The following is a 20,620-nucleotide window of genomic DNA, read 5'->3' on the forward strand; positions in this document are numbered from 1 at the left end:
GGAGTGACCACACTCCCACCACCACCCCAGTTGCTCTCCTTGCTGCTCTGGGAGGCCCGTAGGACTCCGCTCCCCGGCATCCTTCAGCACCTTCTGGGCCAAGGACACTCCTGACGGGCCTCCCTCCTTTCTGGATTTTAACATTTTAGCTTATGTTTTTTATAATTACTTTTATTTTATTTCTTTATTTTTGGTTGCGCTGGGTCTTCAGTGCTGCGTGGGCTTACTCTAGCTGTGCCACGCGGGGGCTACTCTAGTTGCGATGCACAGGCTTCTCATTGCAGTGGCTTCTCTCGTTGTGGAGCACGGACTTTAGAGCTCCCAGCCTTCAGTAGTTGGAGCTCCTGAGCTCCAGGGCACAGGCTCAGTAGTTGTGGTACATGGGCTTAGTTGCTCCACAGCGTGTGGGATCTTCCCAGACCAGGCATCAAACCCATGTCTCCTGTATTGGCAGGCAGATTCTTGACACACTGAGCCACCAGGGAAGCCCAGCTTATGTTTTCAAACGCCTAATACATTGTGCGTGTGAGCCAAGTTGCTTCAGTTGTATCTGTCTTATTGCGACCTCGCAGACTATAGCTCACCAGGCTCCTCTGTCTATGGGATTCTCCAGGCAAAAATGCTGGAGTGGGTTGCCATTTCCTTCTCCAGGGGATTGAGAGGGCTCAAAAATCAAACCTGTACCCAACCATGTTTAGTGAAGTGGCTGCCCCTGTCCACACACCCTTCACCCCAACGAATAGCAGATACAGATAATGAAATGCCATGCGATCTCTCCCTTCTTCCCGAAGTATCATCCATACCCCTCCCTGCCTCTTTTGTTCACCTAATGGAACATACTGGACCTTGTTCTTTGGTGGGACCTCAAGACCTTCCTCCTCCTCTCTCACCCCCACATAGGAAATCATCAGCTTTTAACTTGACATCCCAGTAGAGATAGACCCCACCCCCCACCCCCAACCATCCATGTTATCCTTGCTACGATTTGCAGCCTTGAGTTCATGTGACCGAATAGTTGGAGACCTCTCCAGGGCGGGATGGGTCGCTGGGTCAAAGCGAAACATATGTGCGCCTTAATAGTCGTCGCTGACCAGCCCCTCATGGTGGCAGCCGATGGATTTAGAAGTAGAGCTCTCACTTTTCCCCACCCACTTCCTGCACCTCGTGTCCCTTGACATGTGCCACCTTCCAAAGTGCCCTCAATTTACCTTTGCACTTGGCTTCTCCTCTGGCTCCCTTGCTAGGACGTTAACCTCCCCCAGACCCCAGGGTGGGGCCTTTTCTCTTGTGTCCACTGTTGGGTCCAGCGTACCTAGAACACTGCCCAAGCAGGCCTTCAGTAGTTGTTGGTCTTTTTTTTTGGCTGCACCACCAGGCTTGAGCAATTTGAGTTCCCCGACCAGGCCCCCCAGCAGTGGGAGCGAGGAGTCCCAACCCCTAGACTGCCAGGGAATTCTCTCAATAGTTTGTTTTCTGAGTGACTGAAGTATTTAGCCCGTTGCAATTTACTCAGCTCTTCCAGTCTCAGTTCCTCACGGCTGAAGCGGGGACTCCCAAGTCACAGGACTGTTTTGAGGATTCAGTGAAGAATTGCCCATCAGGCACTGTGGGGTGTGCAGTGCATGGGGCTGTTGCTGCCCTGCTACCCCCCACCTCCACTGCAGGGCCCCCCTCATTATGCCCCTGGGCCACCCAGCTCTTATCCCCTGTCTCCTGCCCTCTACTTCTTTTGTAGCCGCTCCAGCACCTACTCCTACTCTGAGACGCCACTGTACCCGCAGACGGCAGGCACCAGCTACTACGAGGCCGCGGGCACGGCTGCCCAGGTCAGCACCCCGGCCACTTCCCAGGCGGTGGCCAGCAGCGGCTCCGTGCCCATGTACGTGTCTGGAAGCCAGGTTGTCGCCAGCTCCACCAGCAGTGGGAGTGGAGCCAGCAGCAGCAGCGGCAGTGGCAGCGGCAGCAGCAGCAGCGGCGGGGGTGGTGGGGGTGGGGGTGGTGGCGGCGGCGGCGGCAGCGGCGGTGGAGCAGGCACCTACGTGATCCAAGGCGGCTACATGCTGGGCGGTGCCAGTCAGTCCTACTCGCACACCACCCGTGCCTCACCAGCCACCGTAAGTGCCCACCCAGCCCCAAAGGAGACAGAGGTTGGTGGGGGGGCTCTGGGCAGGGGCAGCAGGCGATGGGTGCCAGCCACCGTCCCCAGGAGTCTGGGTAGCCTGGTGCCAGGGCACTCAGGTGAAGAGGTCCTGGGGTTGACTCCTCACTCTGTGGCCTCAGGGAACCTCCTCAGCCTCTCTGGGCCTCAGCTAATACGCCTGAAGCTCTTGGAGCTATTACCCAAGGAAGTGTCATCGAATCTGATAGTCTGGCGATGGCAGATAGATAGCATGGGGCGAGAAATGCAGGCACCACCATGCCAGGAGCTACCCGAAGCAAGGATCTGTGTCTGTCCAGAAAGGCAGTGAGATAACCTTCCTGTGCCCAGAGCAGCTCTGTGGAACAGCCCTAGGGCCTAATCCTGATGGGGCTTGTCATCAGCTCTGTGACTGTGGTGGGGTGTCCCGGCATGGTCCTTGTCCTCCAGGAGCTTGAGGTCTGAGCGATGGCTTCCCGTCATGTTTAACTCCCGCCCTCTCCCACGGCCACCCATTGTGGACATCATTACCAAGACCGAAGCTTTCTCAGAAGACAGGACATCCCTCATGCACCCAGGAAGCCTGGCTTCTAGTCTGAATTTTTTAATGCTGGTCATGACCCCCATAACTGACTTCATGACTCCCGAGTGGGTTCTGAAAATGTGTTCCCCTAGACCCATGCTGTCTGATAGAACATCCTCCAGTGATGGATATGTTCTTTGCTTGCTGCCTAGTGTACAGGCCTCGGGACACATGAGGCTATTGAGTGCTGGAAATGTGAGTTTCATAGTCCTAGAAACAGAATTGTTGTTATTTTTTTATTTTAGAATTTTAAAAAATGATTTACTTTTGGCTGTACTGGGTCTTCGTTACTGTGCTTGGACTTGTGCCTGGTCTGTGTCGTTGCGGGACACAGACTTCTGACTCGCTGGCTTCTCTTGTTGCGGAGCATGAGCTCTGGAGCGTGCGGGCTTCAGTAGTTGTGGTGCACGGGCTTGGTTGCCTCATGGCACATGGGATCTTCCCAGAACAGGGATCGGACCCGTGTCCCCTGCATTGGCAGGTGGATCCTTAACCATTGGACTCCAGGGAAGTCGCTGAGTTATTTTTCAGAAAAAATGATCTTGAAAGAATTATGGTCACAGAAGCTGCAGAGATCCCTGTGGACCCCCCACCTAAGTTACCCCACTCGTTACAATTTATGTATCTGTAGTACAGTATCTAACTCGGAAACTGACAATTGGTCTTATATGGGGGTATCTACTTCTGTGTCTTTTTATAACATGGGTAGATTTGGGAAACCACCATCAAACTCAGAATGCAGAACTGTCCTGTCCCCGCAAAGATCTCCCTGGTGCTACCCTTTTAAAGTCTCCCTTACCCTCCTCCCTTCCAGCATTCCTGACCCCTGGCCATCATGAATCTGTTCCCCATTTCTCTAACACTGTCATTTCGAGAATGTTCTGTGGATGGACTCATACTTGACGTGACCTTTTGACACTGGCATTTTCCATTCCGCCTACATTCATTTAACAGCTCTCCGCAGCTAGTGGTGATGGCCTGGGACAGCGCAGTTCTAGAGAGTTCTGCTGGATTTAGTTCCCATGGGCAAGGGTGACATGACACCCTCGCCAGCATGGTTGTCAAGATCACAATTGGAAATAAATAGAGCACTTAGCGACGAGCACTTGAGAAATGGAAGCCATTCTTAGCATTCTTCTGATTCTTCCATGCCCCTCGGGCCCCAGGTCCAGTGGCTCCTGGAAAACTATGAGACGGCCGAGGGCGTGAGCCTGCCGCGGAGCACCCTGTACTGCCACTACCTGCTGCACTGCCAGGAACAGAAGCTGGAGCCCGTCAACGCCGCATCCTTCGGCAAGCTCATCCGCTCTGTCTTCATGGGCCTGCGTACCCGCAGGCTGGGCACCAGGTGGGGCCACCTGCCCCTGACAGCCCCCAGTGGCTGTAAGGCCCGCCCTCACCCTAAGTTTCAAGGTCCTCTGCTCCCCTTGTCCCTTCACTCCTCTCCAGCCCCAATGGCCTCGTCTCAGTTCCTCTGACGCTCACATGCTCCTGCCCCAGGGCCTTTGCACTCTGTGCCTTTCTCCGTCTGCTGACTCAAATATCCCCTGGCCCTCCTAACTAAAACTTCAGCTTTCCCCTACCTCCTTGGCATCCATCTCACCTAGTTTTTCTCCTGAGCACCCATCCAGGATGCCTTTCATGTTACTTCTCATTTCTGATCTGTCTTCTGATGCTGAAATGCACACCCCTTGAGAGTGTGGGGGCTGCACACAGTCATTGCTTAATCACGGCCTGTGAGTCAGTGAATTCACAGAGGAAGGAGCAAGGAGCCCTCCCGTGAGCCCACCCTTCTCTGCCTCTCCTTTGTGATCCCCCACACCTTTCTGGGCTAAGCCCTGCTCTTCTCTTGGTTCCAGCTCCCAGTTCAGGCCTGAGTGTCACCTCATTCAGGCAGGCATGCATGTAGAATCTTGGGCAGAGTCCCTCGTTTCTCTGTGCCTCCGTTTCCTCAGCTATCAGGCTAGGATGCTAGGAGTACCCTTCATAGGGTAGAGATGAGAAACACGTGCCTTCGCATGTGCTCAGTGCTCAGAACAGTGCCTGGCAAATTGTTATGACTAGTAGTCAGCAAAGACTTGCTAAGTGCCTGCCCCCGACTTTGGTCCTATCTTCACAGAGCTCAGTCTGCGGGTGGGGGCCTCTCCTGGCCCCCATAGGCCCCATGGCTTCCCCAGCCCAGCACCCCCAGCTCTGTGGAACATGGGTCTTACCCCCGGGGCTCTGTTTGGCCCCCTAGCAGAGAGGAGGTGGGTGCGATGTAAAGTTCCGAGTGGATAATCAGGGGCTACCCCCAGCCCAGCCCTCACCCTCTGCCTCCCTCCCAGGGGCAACTCCAAGTACCACTACTATGGCCTGCGCATCAAGGCCAGCTCGCCCCTGCTGCGGCTGATGGAGGACCAGCAGCACATGGCCATGCGGGGCCAACCCTTCTCCCAAAAACAGAGGTAGGAAGGCGGGGCTGGCTGGGTGCTGGCAGGCAGGGAAGGACGTGGCGGCCTAACTCCCCATCCCATTGCCCACCCATCCCTTCTCCAGGCTGAAACCCATCCAGAAGATGGAGGGCATGACCAATGGCGTGGCCGTGGGGCCACAGCAGGCCACTGGGCTCTCGGACATCAGCGCCCAGGTCCAGCAGTACCAGCAGTTTCTGGGTGAGGGCTCCCTGGACTCTGGGGTGGGGCCCAGGGCAGGCTGTGCAGCCCCCAGAGAGCCAGGAGATGGTTCACTTGCCCTCCCTGAACCTCATCACCCCAACTGGTCATGGGGGAGCTTGGTAGCCAAGTGGTGCCAACTTAACAGGATCCCAGGATGAGGCTGAAAGGGGTGGGTAGGTGGGACTGGAAGGGGCTCACGGTTTCTTCTCTGCCCTCCAGATGCCTCAAGAAGCCTCCCTGACTTCTCAGAGCTGGATCTCCAGGGCAAAGTGCTGCCCGAGGGCATCGGACCTGGGGACATCAAGGCCTTCCAGGTCCTATACCGGGAACACTGTGAGGTAGGGCACCTGGGCAGTGGGCAGGGGTGAGGGGCACCATGCTGCCCCCCGACCGCCTCGAGCATCTGGCCTCCCCAACAGGCCATCGTCGATGTCATGGTGAACCTGCAGTTCACACTGGTGGAAACGCTCTGGAAAACCTTCTGGAGGTACAACCTGAGCCAGCCCAGCGAGGCGCCGCCGCTGGCTGTGTGAGTGCCCCGGGGGGAGGAAGGGAGGAAGTTGTGCACCTGCGAGTCTGACCTCAAGGCTGGGGTGGCCAGACCATGCAGGGGCGGGGGGCTCCTCTCTGATCCCCACAGTTTGTGGGGCCCCTGTGGCCTTCTGAACCCGCCTCCAGAGTGTGCCTGGGGACCAATCTGATGCTCTGTGTGTGGGATGGCGGGCCCCACCGAGCCATTTCCTCCCTGCAGTGGCTAGGTGCCTGGGTCCCCATGTACAAGATGTTGAGATCCCTCTCTGACCCTGGGGGCAGTGAGGGCTGTATCAGCCTGACCCCGGGGGTCTTCAGGAGGCAGAGGGTACCTGCCCGAGCCCAGGGTGGGGTGAGGGTGCTGTGCCCTTCTGACCCTGGGTGCAGGACTGTGGAACAGCCTCGTAACGCCTCGGGCCGGGTGGGTGCCCACAGGCACGATGAGGCTGAGAAGCGGCTGCCTAAGGCCAGCCTGGTGCTCCTCTCCAAGTTCGAGCCCGTGCTGCAGTGGACCAAGCACTGTGACAACGTGCTGTACCAGGGCCTGGTGGAAATCCTCATCCCCGACGTGCTGCGGCCCATCCCCAGTGAGTGCCCGCCCCGCCCCGCCCCCACTCCCCGTGCCCCACTCCCCCGCCGAGTCCCCACCAGCCCCCTGCTGCCCCCAGGTGCCTTGACCCAAGCGATCCGGAACTTTGCCAAGAGCCTGGAGAGCTGGCTCACCCACGCCATGGTGAACATCCCCGAGGAGATGCTGCGGGTGAAGGTGAGGGTGTGAGGTGGGGGCGGAGGGGCCAGCTCGGGCCCACAGCTTTGGGTCCTCCCTCCTGGTTGGGGGCGCTGGGGGCCTCGGCCTCCTCTGCCTGTCCAAGGCAATAAGATGCGTCCCCGTGTTTGTCCCCTCAGAGTGAGCTGTGGGTGTTGTCTTCACAAGCCAGCTTCCTCAGGTGCCCACTTCTGACACAACCCACTTGTGGTATTTCTGTATGCAACACATCATCTTAAAATAAAAACCAAACGCAAACTTGAGGTAGTTCTCTTCAGAGAGCTTCAGCAGAAAGTGCTTTAGATGTTCAGAAAGAGATAAAATGTTAAAAAAAAAAAGATACCTATAAGGAAACAGAATAATGGCCCTCTCCATCAGTGCCACACATCCACTAACTACCAAGATATTTGGAAATAGATGGAATGGGCTTGCTCTTGAGCAAAAGGAAAAAAGAAAGAAAAAAAAGTTGTTAAAGTCCTGAAAATGCTCACAAGACTGGATGTCAGAAGAATGACCCCCGGGGTCTGCTGGACCAGAGAGCTGGGCTTGGTCTGTGGAGAAACTAGAAACTGGATCCAGGGGGAGTCCTTCGGAACTGGCAAGACTTATGTATTCATTCATTTATTATACACACATTTATTGAGCACCTGCTGTGTGCTCGGCCTGGTTCTAAGTTCTGGGAGCACAGCAGTGACCAAGATGGACAAAACTCCAGCCCTCCCGGAGTTGACATTCAAGGGAATAATCAAACAGAATGAAGCAGAAGGTTATGGAAGCGGTGCCCTTTCTGGGCTGTGCCCTCCCAGATCTTCTTATATGCTTTGATTAAAAATAATAGTGTTCAGATACATTAATTTTTTTTTTTTGGACACATGATTTGTGTGGCTGATGACCCAAAGTTTACAAATCCTGACCCTTTAATCTCCCAACAAAAGCAACAAGGTTTTTTCTCCCTTTTCGGAGAAAGAAAAAGGCTCAGAGAGGTCACAGTGGGTGAGGGAAGGGACCTGAGTGGGCGGGGGCAAGGGTGAATTCCAAGAAAGCCACAAGCCCGGGGCCCCACAGGTGGCAGCGGCCGGCGCCTTCGCGCAGACCCTGCGTCGCTACACATCGCTCAACCACTTGGCACAGGCGGCACGTGCTGTGCTGCAGAACACTGCGCAGATCAACCAGATGTTGAGCGATCTCAACCGCGTGGACTTCGCCAACGTGCAGGTGAGCGCCGGTAGGGCAGGTGACGAACTTGGGGTAGCCCGGCGGGGCGGGCCCCCGGGGCGGCAGCTGAGTCGCGGGCGCCCGCCTTCCTGCTCTGTCCCAGGAGCAGGCCTCGTGGGTGTGCCGCTGCGAGGACCGCGTGGTGCAGCGGCTGGAGCAGGACTTCAAAGTGACGCTGCAGCAGCAGAACTCACTGGAGCAGTGGGCGGCCTGGCTGGATGGCGTCGTGAGCCAGGTGCTCAAGCCCTACCAGGGCAGCACCGGCTTCCCCAAAGCCGCCAAGCTCTTCCTCCTCAAGTGGTCGTTCTACAGGTGCGCCCCAGCTGGGCGGGAGGCGCTCGCTTTGCAGCAGGGCAAAAGGGGGCAAGAAAAGGCCCCGCCTCTTCGAGGAGGGTGGGGCTAGACGAGGACCATCTCCTTCAGAGTGCGGCCAGAGAAAGTCCCGCCTCCCTGAGGGACTGGATACCTTTTAAGAAGGCCAGGAGAAGGGAATGGCACCCCACTCCAGTACTCTTGCTTGGAGAATCCCATGGACGGAGGAGCCTGGTAGGCTGCAGTCCATGGGGTCGCTAAGAGTCGGACACGACTGAGCGACTTCACTTTCACCTTTCACTTTCATGCATTGGAGAAGGAAATGGCAACCCACTCCAGTGTTCTTGCCTGGAGAATCCCAGGGACGGGGGAGCCTGGTGGGTTGCCGTCTATGGGGTCGCACAGGGTCGAACACGACTGAAGTGACTTAGCAGTAGCAGGACTCTGCTGGTGGTGGATGGGTCTAGGGCCCTGCCCCTCTCTGATGGACACCCCGGGGAAACTTGTACGGGGCTGGGTGGTGGTAGCTGCGTTTGCTCAAGCCTGGTTCTCATGGCAGGGAAGTGGGGCGAGAGGTGGGTCTGGGCCTGAGGGTCTCCTGTCTGTCGCCGGCTCCAGCTCCATGGTGATCCGGGACCTGACCCTGCGCAGCGCCGCCAGCTTCGGCTCCTTCCATCTCATCAGGCTGCTCTACGATGAGTACATGTACTACCTGATCGAACATCGTGTGGCCCAGGCTAAGGGCGAGACCCCCATCGCCGTCATGGGCGAGGTGCGCGCAGCGGGACGCTGAGGGCACGGGGCGGGGCGCCCCTGGGCAGGACCCTCACCCCTTTTCTCTCCCCACCTTCCAGTTCGCCAATCTGGCCACCTCTCTGAACCCCCTGGACCCGGACAAAGGTAGGTAAAGCCAGGACCTGAGTTTGGAGGTCGGTACAGGGGGGCTGGGATGGAGGAGGCGCCAGTTGGGGCACCGCGTAGGGGCCTGGTGGCGCGGCCGCCCCGCGCTGAGCCAGGCCCCGGTCCGTGTGCTCCAGACGAGGAGGAGGAGGAAGAAGAGGACAGCGAGGATGAGCTGCCGCAGGACATCTCGCTCGCGGCCGGCGGCGAGTCGCCTGCGCTGGGCCCCGAGGCTCTGGAGCCACCGGCCAAGCTGGCGCGGACAGACGCGCGCGGCCTCTTCGTGCAGGCACTGCCCTCCAGCTAAGCCCGCGGCCTTCCCCACCCCACCCGCCCTCCCCCGCTGCCCCTCCTCGCCAGGGTCCCTCACAGCTTCTGTGGCTTCGCTGTCACCGCTCCAGCTTTGGCCAGGGCCAGGAGGGGCCTCCAAGACAGGGAAGGCTAGGGGGTACCTCCCCCCCATGGGGCCCGCACAATCACAGGGCCGGGCGGAGCCGCAGCTGCAAACTCTGACACAAAAGACGTGCCTTAAGGAACCCGCCGCAGTGCCCAGGTGCCCCCTGGGGCAGCCAGCTTGGCCCCTTGGCCCCAAAGGCTGCATCATCTCCCTCCCTCCCCCAGCCCCACCCCCACCACCCCAGGGGGCAGGCAGGCAGGCCCCCTACCTTGCAGAACTGTTAACTTATTCAGCTCGCTGGCTTTGCACAGCCTGTCCTGGGCCCAGCCCTGAGCCCCGGGTGGGCGCAGGTGGGCATCACCTGGGGACCCACCACTGTCGGCAGCAGCAGCCCCGGGACCCCTCCCTCAGTAACCCCACTGCTTCCCCCTCCTTGGTATAAGTGCAATTAAAGCCGTGGGTGTCGCATCTTCTCCAGTGCTGGACCCTCCCGTGCCCCACAGCCCCAGAGGGGGGCACTGCCCAGCCTGGACAGAGGGGGAGGGCAGAAGGGGCACCATCTCTGGCTTCCAAAGAGCAGCAGGCTGGGCCGGGCGATGAGCCCGGAGGGGCCTGCTGCAGGCAGCGGGCCCGGAAGTGCCCACGCCTGCCCCAGCCGGGGCTGGGTGCTCCGCTTGCTCGTACCCAAGCCCCCAAGCACCCTTGCCGCTGGTTTGTAATGGAATCTCCACGCTCCTACTCGACCCCCACCTCCGCTCCTGGAGACCGTGCTTCTCCTCCGTGTGTGGGACCTCTGCCCCCTCCCAACCCCCACATGACTATTGTGCGATTTGTGAGCGGAGTCGGTAACTTGTTGGGTTTTTTTCCAACCATCATGGCCTTATCTGTTCCGGTTTTCTCAGTGTTTTCAACCTGTGAGATAGATGTTTATGGCAAAAAGTGAAAAAAGAAAAAAAAAGAACCTGACCTATTGTATAAAAATCACTATTTTGTGTGCTCCGCGTGCTACAGCTTTTGGGAGTGGTTTGCCCACTCCCTCTCCCACTCCTCTGGGCCTCCCTTCTCCTGGCGGTGAAAGTGTCCACGCGTGTGGTAGTCTAGTGTGCCGAGCTGTTTTCTATCTTTTTGTAGTCTTTCTTAAAACACAATAAATTCCACTGTCATATTTGGCTACTGCTGACTTGCCGGGCTTTGGTGGGAGCCTGGGGGCTGGAGGGGGGCCAGCTGGGCCCCAAGCTCATGAGTAGCAAGCAGTGAAGGGAACTGGTGAGGTTCAGAAATAAAACATTTATTATGTGAAGAGGAACAACAGGGCCGGAAGGGGGCGGTGTGACGGCCACTAGGTTCACCTCAGGTAGGGGCAACAGAGGGTGGTCGGGGCAGGGGTCTGGGATCCATCTGGCCTCCCTGGGCTGTGTGGGGGGCCTTGTCCACACCTGTAGCTGAGGAAAGGGGCGAACTCTCGAGGAACGAGGGCCCGCGCCCAGCTTAGGGTGAAGGCGGGTGCTCAAGGCAGGTGGGGCAGGGGGCTCTCTTCCCTCTGCCCCTCCCCACTTAAATAGGCATAAATAAGAAGCGTCCAGACTCTCAGGCCACCAGGGGCTGCCCGGCCCAGCCCCCTTCCCGGAGCCTAACACTAGTGCCGGTCATCGGTTGGTCGGTTGGTTGGTCGGCCGGCCGGCCGGCGGCTACCAGGAAGGCAGCCAGCTCCTAGGCCGCGGAGGTAGTTGGAGTCAGTGTCCAGGGCGGCCGGGCTCTCACAGCACAATCCACGTGTATCGCTCGCTGTCTGCCAGAACTTTCAGTGAGCACCCTGCAGTGGAATGTGGGGACAAGGCCTTGGAACCTCTAGCCGGCCCAGTCTGCAGGAGAGGCTTCTCTCTTTCCCTGACCTGATGGCGGCCCAGAAGGCTCTAGCAAGGCAGGTGCAAGTTATCTCTGCCTCGGGCCTGCAGCCATTCAATTAATGTCTGCTGAATGAATGAATGGTTGGCGGGCCGTCAGGTGCCACATCTGAGCTGGCCCCCTGGCCCTGGCCTGGGCTGTCCTCACCTTCACCCCACATGCCACTGCTCAGCCAACGAGCTCCTTCATTCAGCAACATTTAGCAATTAGCGCCCGCTCCAGGCTCCGCCCAGCCCCAGGATCAGGACCCCAGTCCCGAACTGTCGTCAGGTCAGTGCCCCACCTTTGTGCAGAGCCTCGTTGGTCATCCTGTTGACGTATCGGCCGCTGCTCTCAGGCACCAACCACTTCATAACCATGTCCACACAGCTCTTGCGATATGAGCTCCAGACGCTGCCGCTGAGGAAGAGGGTATGAGCAACTCCCAGCCCTGGGCCCAACCCAGCCCTGCCCCGCCTCGATCCTGCCTCACCTGGTCTGCCCTTTGACCTCAGTGAGGTCGCCCACGCTGACTGTCACAAAGATGCCCGTGTTGAGGTCCCATGCCACCTTGAGACTGGTGTGGTAGGTCTTTGGTCTATGGGAGGGAAAGCTGGTGAGCACAAGAGAAAGCGGGGGACTACAGGGTCCCTGAGCTGGAACCCAGGCTACCCTAAGGCGCTTTTATCTTTGGAGCAATAATGGAATAGCCTATGCGAGCTTTGGGGAGCCAAGGGGAGTTTTATCATACGCTACCTCCCCGCACTGAGCTATCATGAGCGCAAGCCCTGCGGGCAAGGGTGAAGGTGGGTCCTTGCCCACTCACCGGAGCTGGCCTTCCTCGGTGGGGGATGGGAACGCCAGGAGCAGCAAGCCAATGTTGATGAGGACCTGGTTGGTCTCTGGGCAGACCTGGGGGGCGGAGGGTGGACAGTGACAGCTACTGAGAGTGCCACCAAGACCAGGGAGGCCCTGGACCGCCCTGCCTGACACCTGGACCCACCTCCAGGATGACAATGTCATAGTCGCTAAAGGAACAGAACTGGTGACCCCAAGTGGCATCGTGGCGGATCACCTCGTTGATGACATACTCGAAGTCCAGTGTAAGCTGCTCAACTGTCAGGTACTGACCCTGTGGACAAGGGCAGGGGGAGAACTGTGCCCACCGCCATCCCAGGAGGTGCCCCAGGAGCTGCCCCTTGGCCTCCCCACCACCCACACCCACCTGGACAACGGCCTGCTCCCGCATGGGCCGCAGGTTGCGACCGCGGAGATCGGTCACCACGAAGGGCAGGGAGATCTTGTCATCCTCGAACTCTAAGGGGGCAGGACAAGGTGGTAGGGATGGCGGTGGGAGGCCTGGAGGCTCTCAAGGCCAGCCTCCCATGCTTGGGGCCCTGCCCAACAGAGGGGCTCCCCACTCACCATCCTCTGGCTCCGTCCCCTCACCGGACCCCAGCACGTAATAGAGCTTGGTGTAGTTGACGTATCCAGGCTCTGGGGCGGGCGCCTCTGCTGCAGGGGGGCTGTCCCGGGGCACCGCCTCCCCACCTGGGCCAAGAGGCTCAGAGGGCAGGCGGCAGCGGCTGCCTGAGGGCCCTGGGCAGGGAGGTGGCCGGACTTCCTCCGAGGTCCCACCCTTGGCCTCTTTGGCCCGGCGGAAGATGTCAGCCACAAACTCCTTGGCTTTGGCAATGGCAGGCGAGGGATCGGGGGGCCCAGAGGGCCAGGCTGGGGCCGCTTCAGGGCAGAGGCTGGGGAGAACAGGGGGCAGCTCTGGGCTCTGGGGTCCAGGGGGGCTGGGAGGGGCTGGGGGGTAGGTGGTGTGGTCGTACAGGATCTGGCAGAAGCTGCTATCTCCTGGAACACACAAATAAAAAGTGAAGGAGATAGAAGAGGTCAATAGGTGAGTTTAAGTCAACGCTTTCCTGACCTCCCTCATTACCCTGGGTGGTGGGAGGGGCGGTGGCGTGGATCTTAGAAATCCAAGAGGAGGCCCTCCTGGAAGACTTACATATGCTGAGATCAGTCCAAACCAACCAAAACAGAAAAAGGCCTCACACACACACATGTTCATTCAAACCTTCCTCTTAAGCATCTGCTGTATGCCCCATACTGAGGACATAGGAGTGAACAAGACAAAATTCCCTGCCCTTGGGAGCTGACATGTATGGATAACAGCAGTCATGTATGGATGTGAGAGTTGGACCATAAAGAAAGCTAAACGCCGAAAAATTGAAGATTTTGATCTGTGGTGCTAGAGAAGACTCTTAAGAGTCCCTTGGACTGCAAGGAGATCAAACCAGTCAATCCTAAAGGAAATCAGTCCTGAATATTCATTGGAAGGACTGATGCTGAAGCTGAAACTCCAATACTGTGGCCACCTGATTCGAAAATCTGACTCATTAGAAAAGACCCTGATGCTGGGAAAGATTGAAGGCAGAAAAAGAAGAGAATGACAGAGAATGAGATGGTTGGACGGCATCACCGACTCGACAGACATGAGTTTGAGCAAACTCTGGGAGGTGGTGATGGACAGGGAAGCCTGGCGTGCTGCAGTCCATGGAGTCACAAAGAGTAAGACATGATTGAACAACTGAACTGAACTGAATCGGGGAGCTGAGTTATGATGACAGAAGATAAAAGCTACATAAGGGCTCCCGTGGTGGCTTAGTGGTAAAGAATCCGCCTGCCAATGCAGGAGACATGGGTTCGATCTCTGATCTGACATGATCCCACATGCCCAGGAGTGACTAAGGCTGCGCGCCACGACTGAATCTGCGCTCTTGAGCCACAACTGCTGAAGCCCGCACAACTGGAGGCTCTGCTCTACAACAAGAGAAGCCACCCAATGAGAAGCCCACGCACCACAACTGGAGAGCAGTCCCCGCTCTCTGCAACTAGAAAGAAGCCTGCATAGCAGTGAGACCCAGCACAGTCAAATAAATAAGCCACAGAGGCCTGACGGTTTACCACACTGTCTTCTGTCCTTTTCAACTTGAGACAGACCAGCACAGGCAGAGCCTGGCTGGATCCCAGGCCTCTCTGTGGCTCCACCTAACCCTAACCCTAACCTGACTGGGGGCCAGATCTCCCTGTGGAGAATCTCAGTGTGAAGAACCCAACGCATCCGCCAAGCAGCACCACCACCAGGCACTGGGCCCCCCCTGTAAGCAGCCCTTGTAGAGGGGAGCTGTCCTCTCAGTTCAGAGACTCGGGGCCAAGGCTCAGAGAAACTTGTCCAAGCTCACACTGAGAGATAATACAAGTATGCCAACACACTCATGTCTGCCAGGGCAGTGGCACTTCTTCCGGAGAGGAGGCAGACAAGTGGAAAATGTTTGCGTTAAACCCCACCTCTGTGTAAATACCCTCCTAGGGTGAGAGGGGAGAAGGCAATGGCACCCCACTCCAGTACTCTTGCCTGGAAAATCCCATAGACAGAAGAGCCTGGTGGGCTGCAGTCCATGGGGTAGCTAGGAGTCAGACACGACTGAGCGACTTCATTTTCACTTTCATGCATTGGAGAAGGAAATAGCAACCCACTCCAGTGTTCTTGCCTGGAGAATCCCAGGGACGGGGGAGCCTGGTGGGCTGCCGTCTATGGGGTCGCACAGAGTCGGACACGACTGACGCAACTTAGCAGCAGCAGCAGCAGCAACAGGGTGAGAGGAGTGTCGACACCGCCGACAGTGCCCCCCGCCTGGGCCGAGCACACGGCCGCATCCTGTCCTGTGCAGCCCTTGCTAGCAGGGTGGGGGCAGCCGCCCCATCCAGGCATAGCTTGTTGGGGGATTACGGTTTGGCGAGAAGCAGAGCCTTGCCCACACTGGTACAGGTGGCCAGGGCAGGGGTGGGAGGCCCCTGGAAGAGCTCGAGGACAAGGCACACTGCCCCTTGCTGGTCTGTGGGCTCAGTTATATATACATATATAACACATCCATGACTTCCCCAGTGACTCAGAGGCAAAGAATCCACCTGCCAATGCAGGAGACCCAGGTTCAATCCCTGGGTTGGGAAGATCCCCTCGAGGAGGAAATGGCAACCCACTCCAGTATTCTTGCCTGGAGAATCCCCATGGAGAGAGGAGCCTGGCAGGCTACAGTCCATGGGGTCATAGTTGTACGTGACTGAAGCAACTAGGCACACACACAAGCGTATATATAGGATCTTCTTCTCATGTCCATTCCCTTCCCTCCCCAAGGGGCAATCGTTTTAAACGCAGGTAGTTGATATCTTTTTTTGGCCATGCTACTCAGTCTGCAGGATCTTAGGTCCTCCCCAACCAGGGACTGAACCTGGGCCCTCGCACTGAAAATGTGGACTCCTAACCACTGGACCCCTGGGGAAGTCCCAGTGGTCATCTTTATTGGACTGCATTCTGGCGTAACTGGAACACATTCTAAACTCATATATAAACGGCATCAGTAACAGGTTACAGATCTCCTTGTGTTTCTTTTGCACATGAACATGTCTTTAACGCACACTCTCCACAGACAGGTATGCTGGGGCACTCCCTGCTGATCCGGGGGAGGTAACCACCCAGTCCTACCTTCCCAAATGCCAGGCGGGCCCCAGCTTCTGCCACTAAAGCCTCGGACACACTTGGGCGCAGGGCTGCTGCTGGGCCACAAGCATCCTCTGTTGCCATAAGGCCCTGGGAGAGCAGGAGCCCCCTGCCCCCAGCCCCATGTCAGCAACAGCCAAAACCATGAGACAGCCCTCTATCCACTAACCACTCCCTTAAGTTTTTAATCAATCTTTCTCTTTTTGAATAGAAGGACGCACTGCATGGTGGACATGAGACTATTTGAACTTGACATCACTAAAATTAAATTTAACAACTCAGTTCCTTGGTCACATGAGCCACTGTCAAGTGGCTACTGGTGGCAGCTGTAGCAGATACCCCAAACATGGACCCTCTTAGCCCCATGGAAAGTTCCAGTAGGCAATGCTGGGGCGGGGGTGGGGAGGCAGGGTGGCTGGGTTTGGAACCCACATTGCCACTTCCTGAACAAGCGACTTCACCTCTCCAGGGTCTCAGTCACCTCATCTGTGATGCGGGGTAGGGATGGCACCGACGTCAAGGGGCTGCTCGGCCAAGTCATCGGGTCACAGGGCCCCACGGCTGGGAGCGCGCACGCAGGGCCCGTCGGCAGACCCAGGAGCCTACCTGCCGAGTGCACCGAGACGGCGCAGGCCACTAGAGAGTAGCTGGTGTTGAGCAGCACCACCTGGTCCTTCTTGAGCTGGAAGGCGGGCTGGAAAGTGGGGAAGGGGTAGACCACCTGGTACTTGGTGTGCAGCATGAAGCCATGCCGCAGGCACTGCGCACTCGGGTCACCTGCAGCGACACAGGCCACGCGGGCTCAGCTGTGGCCGTGGGGCAGGGAAGCAGGCCGCCCGGCGCCCCAGGCCCCCAGCCCCTCACCTGGGTGGGCGCGGCTGGCATCCCGGCAGGCGGCGCAGCGGCCCGGCGGCGGCACGGCCACGGTGCTGATGTAGATGTCCCGGTGGTTCTCGTCGCTCATCACCATCATGTTCATGAGCATGCCGTTGGCTGAGCGGGTGCTGGGGGCCGGCGGAGCCTCAGAGCCTGGCCTGGGCGCCCGCCCCCACCCACTCCCCACCACCCTATCCCAAGTCTCACTTGAAGCCGAAGACAATGACCTTGGAGGCGTCACTGGGCCACTCGCACACGGTCAGGTATAGGTCACTGTAGATCTCCTCGTCCTGGAAGAGCCGCACCTGGCGGACCTGAGCAGCAGGTTCTCATGGGGGTGGGGTCCAAGCGGGCCAGGGCCAACCTGAGGCTGCACCTGCCGACAGTCTCAGGCCAGGGAGCCCCAAGCAGCCTTCACCACACACCCCGCTCGGCCATCCTGAGAACACGCTGAGGAGGCTCATAAGAATTTCCCCACAGGTCGGGGAGACAGGGAGGCCAGGCCTAGGATAGGACGCAGCCAGACCCATCAGTTCCAAACCCAACCCACCCTAAGACCGGTTCACCTCTCTGAACTCACGTGGAAACTGGGGTAACGGCACTCACCTCCCAGGGTGGGACATTTGAAGAGTCAAGGTCAGGGCTAAACCAGGCATGGCAGCCTGCTTGGTTCTAATAGACCTAATGGGTCCCTCCTGCCTTGAGCTGTCAGACCATAGGAAATCCTGCCATTTACCCACTTTCGGCTCTGAAGATGGCAATTTCCTACAGTTCGACCTAACACTTGGAGTCCTGACAACGGCCCTGAGAATACACTATCTTCAATTTGTGGCCATGGAACTTGAGGCTCAGAGTGGGGTCATGTGGTCAGAAAGGGAGGTGGCCTGGCCCTACCAGCTTGAGCTTGCTGTGCACATTGAACTCCCACCAGTACAGGTGGTAGATGTAGAAAGAGAAGTCGTCGTCCCCACTGCTGCTCGTGTAGGAGAGAACGTAACGGCCGCACTTGGAAAAGCCCAGGAAGATGTGTCTGTGGGGATGGCAGGGAGGGGCCAATGGCCACGTCAGGGCTGGCCGGCCATCCCACCCCGCCAACCCCTGCGTGGCCCCTGCCTCACCCTGCGTAGAGGAAGTCTTCATCCACAATGTTCTTGAGAGAGACGCAGACCCTGGGTGGCAGCTTCCGGAAGAGGCGAGGAGAGAGCTGCCCACTGATCTGGGGAAGGGGCAGCCAGGGCTCTTGAGACACTACGTGGAAGAAGCGGCCTGCAGCCCCCCCATTCCCCTCACACAAGGCAGAACAACACCTTTGGGGTTCAGCCCAGCCACACAGGCCTACTTCCTACCAACCATAACAGTCCAGGGTGGTCCAAGCTCTGGAAGGTGTGAATGGCTTGCGCCTGTCTCTCCACCAGGGCCCCATGCCACCCTCCCAACTCCACAGCCTAAGGGTTCCTCTTGCCTGAGGTTTCCCTGGTGGCTCAGATGATAACCTGCCTGCAAATGCAGGAGACGTAAGAGACATGGTTCGATCCCTGGGTCGGGAAGATCCCCTGGAGAAGGGAACGGCAACCCATTCCAGTATTCTTGCCTGGAGAATTCCATGGACAGAGGAGGCTGGCAGGCTATAGTCCATGGAGTCACAAAGAGTTGGACACGACTCAGTGACTGACATTTTCACACGTTCCTCTTCCAAGGCTATGAGGACTATCACTAGCATTGCTTCCCCCAGTCACCCCTGGCCCACACTGGGCCACCTGTCTGTCTTCCTGAAGGCTACTTGAAGGCACAGTAAGCTGTTGACATCGAGGATCACTAAGGAGGCTGAGATGGGGGCTTGACCAACTCCACTCACCTGTTCCCAACCCACCAGCCTATACACAGGGCGCTTAGGTCCCTGGGGGGCTGTCTGTTGAGGCAGACAGAAGGGTAAACCTGACTAGTGACTGTCCAACTCCTGCCCAACTCCCCCTTCTCAATTAACAGCTGCCCTCCAACTGACTCCCGCATCCCAAAACTTCAAGGAAGGTTTTGGGTGGGGAGCAGGCCCAAGTTGAGCATTGAGGAATCAGAGCACCTCGGATCCTGCTACCCAGTCTAATGGGGGAGATGCAGCCCAGCCCTCGAGGAGATCCCAGAGTGGAATAACCCTGTCAGCGAGGCCCAGGCTGACTGGGAGACACAGTCCCCCGCCATGGAGCTTCCAAGCTAAGGGCGGAGCCACAGCCCAACCCAGGGAGCAAATCAGGCTGAGGGTGGGGACTGTCTCTGCTCCAGGAGTTCTAGTCAAAAGGAGAAGACACAGCCCTGCCCTCACAGAGTTCCCAGACTGATGGAGAAGACCGCACGACTCCTGATCCACGGAGACACAGACCTGCCCCACTTGCTGCTGACCTGACAGCAGATTTACACGCTTGCCCTCCCAGAGCTGGCAACCCGATGGGGAAAAAGATTCCAGCACGCTGAGAGTTTAGTTTCATGGGGAGACAGAGCCTTGCTCAGGTAGCTGAAGATCAGGCCCTCTCCAGGGAGCTCCCTCCCATTCAATGTGGGAGGCAGTTACAGGAACTCCCAGCTCTCCTGTGGTCAGAGCTGGACAGAGAGAGGAACTCCAGGCGGAGGAATCCCAAAGCCGGTAGCAGAGTCTGTGCCAAGGGGGCGGTAAGGCTCCATAACGGAAGGGCCAGGGGAGCAGGGTTTTGAAAAACGAGTCTGACCCTGCGTCGCCCCCTTTCTCTTCACTCCTCCAGCGGCCTCTAAGGCCCCCTTCATCCAAGCCCGTCCTCGGGACCCCGCCCCCAGCCCCTCCATCCAAGCCCCCTCTCAGGGACCCCGCCCCCAACTCCCTCCATCCAAACTCCCGCCGCAGCACCCCCAATCTAAGCTCTCTCCCTGGGGCCCCGCCCAACCCCCCTCCTCCAAGCCCCCTCCCCCGGGGCTCCGCCCCCAACCCCTCACCCCGCGAACGCCCTCCCTCCCCGCCGCCTCCCTCGTCCCTCCTCCCTTCCCTCCGACGCGCTCCTCCGAGACTCCAGGCCTCACCTTGACCCGCTCCAGCTGCTTGAGGACGTGCTCCCGCCGCCGCCCCGCTGCCCGCTTTCCTCCGGCGCCCCCGGGGCCGCCGCCGCCGCTCCCGGCCCCGCTGTTCCGCTCCGATTTCGAGCTGGGCGCCATTTTCACCCCCTCCCTCCACTTCCGGAGCAACCGGCCTCTTCGCCCCACCCCCGCCGCCTCTTCATTGGCCGTTGCTCGACACTGCGGCCCGCCGGTTGGGCGAAAGCCCGCACTCTGGGCTTTTTCCCGCTACGCCTGTCCATCACTGCCACCTCGACCCTTGATTGGTAGAGACTGTACAGTCCCGGCTGCCCGTCGCCGTATTCCCGCCTTCCCGCAAGGACGCACCCGTCAGAGGCCCCATTTGCGCCCATGACTTTGACCCAATAGGCAGAGGAGCCTATCCGTCTCCAGGGCGTCACGCCCCCTTGTGGCTGGTGGGTTTCCATGGAGATGCAGGCGGTCCTGGCCTGTGGGCGGGGCGATGAGCGCCTGTGGTCCAGAAGGGTCTTAATCCCCAGCACAAGGATATCCGCGCCCAGTCTGGGTACAGCGAAGGCCTGGCAAACATACTGGGGCTACCGGCCGGGCTGAGGAAAGGGATTTACAAAATAAAAAGATGAAATTGATTAAAACATCTTTCAGGACTTCCCTGGCAGTCCAGAGGTTTCAGGACTTCCTCATGGCTTCAACTGCAGGAGGTATGGGTTCCATCCCTAGTCCAGGGACTAAGATCGCACG

The 20,620-nt window shown here is 58.3% G+C and overlaps 2 protein-coding genes across 11 annotated transcripts in view; one reads left to right on the top strand and one right to left on the bottom strand.

Moving 5' to 3' along the window:
• Positions 1 to 10,663, top strand: part of RFX1 (regulatory factor X1) — a 35,498-nt gene extending 24,835 nt beyond the window's left edge. For 7 of the 9 annotated variants that reach the window (XM_086408878.1, XM_086408874.1, XM_086408870.1 and 4 more), the window contains 13 exons: positions 1,736 to 2,114; positions 3,887 to 4,068; positions 5,048 to 5,167; positions 5,259 to 5,374; positions 5,597 to 5,715; positions 5,797 to 5,906; positions 6,344 to 6,495; positions 6,577 to 6,674; positions 7,740 to 7,889; positions 7,993 to 8,201; positions 8,820 to 8,973; positions 9,056 to 9,101; positions 9,239 to 10,663. In XM_086408878.1, the coding sequence (XP_086265004.1) occupies positions 1,736 to 2,114; positions 3,887 to 4,068; positions 5,048 to 5,167; positions 5,259 to 5,374; positions 5,597 to 5,715; positions 5,797 to 5,906; positions 6,344 to 6,495; positions 6,577 to 6,674; positions 7,740 to 7,889; positions 7,993 to 8,201; positions 8,820 to 8,973; positions 9,056 to 9,101; positions 9,239 to 9,408 (2,005 nt within the window). In that variant the 3' untranslated portion in view covers positions 9,409 to 10,663. The remainder of the gene's footprint in view (positions 1 to 1,735; positions 2,115 to 3,886; positions 4,069 to 5,047; positions 5,168 to 5,258; positions 5,375 to 5,596; positions 5,716 to 5,796; positions 5,907 to 6,343; positions 6,496 to 6,576; positions 6,675 to 7,739; positions 7,890 to 7,992; positions 8,202 to 8,819; positions 8,974 to 9,055; positions 9,102 to 9,238) is intronic. The other 2 variants (XM_086408871.1, XM_086408880.1) reach the window with 1 other exon arrangement.
• A 102-nt stretch (positions 10,664 to 10,765) lies between these two features.
• DCAF15 (DDB1 and CUL4 associated factor 15) lies at positions 10,766 to 20,037 on the bottom strand. 2 transcript variants are annotated; one of them, XM_086408882.1, is made up of 13 exons: positions 19,868 to 20,037; positions 17,944 to 18,041; positions 17,720 to 17,855; positions 17,033 to 17,139; positions 16,814 to 16,953; positions 16,556 to 16,643; positions 12,808 to 13,242; positions 12,608 to 12,699; positions 12,386 to 12,514; positions 12,209 to 12,294; positions 11,876 to 11,980; positions 11,687 to 11,802; positions 10,766 to 11,311 (listed from the first exon to the last, which is right to left on the bottom strand). In XM_086408882.1, exons 5-13 carry the CDS (start codon positions 16,832 to 16,834, stop codon positions 11,256 to 11,258), a joined length of 1,128 nt encoding a protein of 375 aa, XP_086265008.1. In that variant the 5' UTR covers positions 16,835 to 16,953; positions 17,033 to 17,139; positions 17,720 to 17,855; positions 17,944 to 18,041; positions 19,868 to 20,037; the 3' UTR covers positions 10,766 to 11,255. The 2 variants fall into 2 exon arrangements, with proteins under 2 accessions (XP_086265008.1, XP_086265007.1); XM_086408881.1 differs by having other exon boundaries at positions 16,556 to 16,726.
• Positions 20,038 to 20,620: the final 583 nt, after the last annotated feature.

The sequence above is a fragment of the Bos grunniens genome, chromosome 7 (genome assembly GCF_055505025.1).
Source record: "Bos grunniens cultivar Pamir isolate PY7600 chromosome 7, Bosgru_T2T1.0, whole genome shotgun sequence".
NCBI classification, from domain to species: domain Eukaryota; kingdom Metazoa; phylum Chordata; class Mammalia; order Artiodactyla; family Bovidae; genus Bos; species Bos grunniens.

Bases quoted from the DNA above. Each gene is read 5' to 3' on its own strand.
- DCAF15 (XM_086408881.1), bottom strand. From the start codon at position 19,999: ATGGCGCCCAGCTCGAAATCGGAGCGGAACAGCGGGGCCGGGAGCGGC. The intron at 17,140-17,719 runs GTAGGGCCAGGC...CCTGCTGCTCAG, and splicing joins TGCACAGCAAGCTCAAGCTG to GTCCGCCAGGTGCGGCTCTT. The intron at 12,700-12,807 runs GTGAGTGGGGAG...CTGCCCCCTTAG, and splicing joins GGGGACGGAGCCAGAGGATG to AGTTCGAGGATGACAAGATC.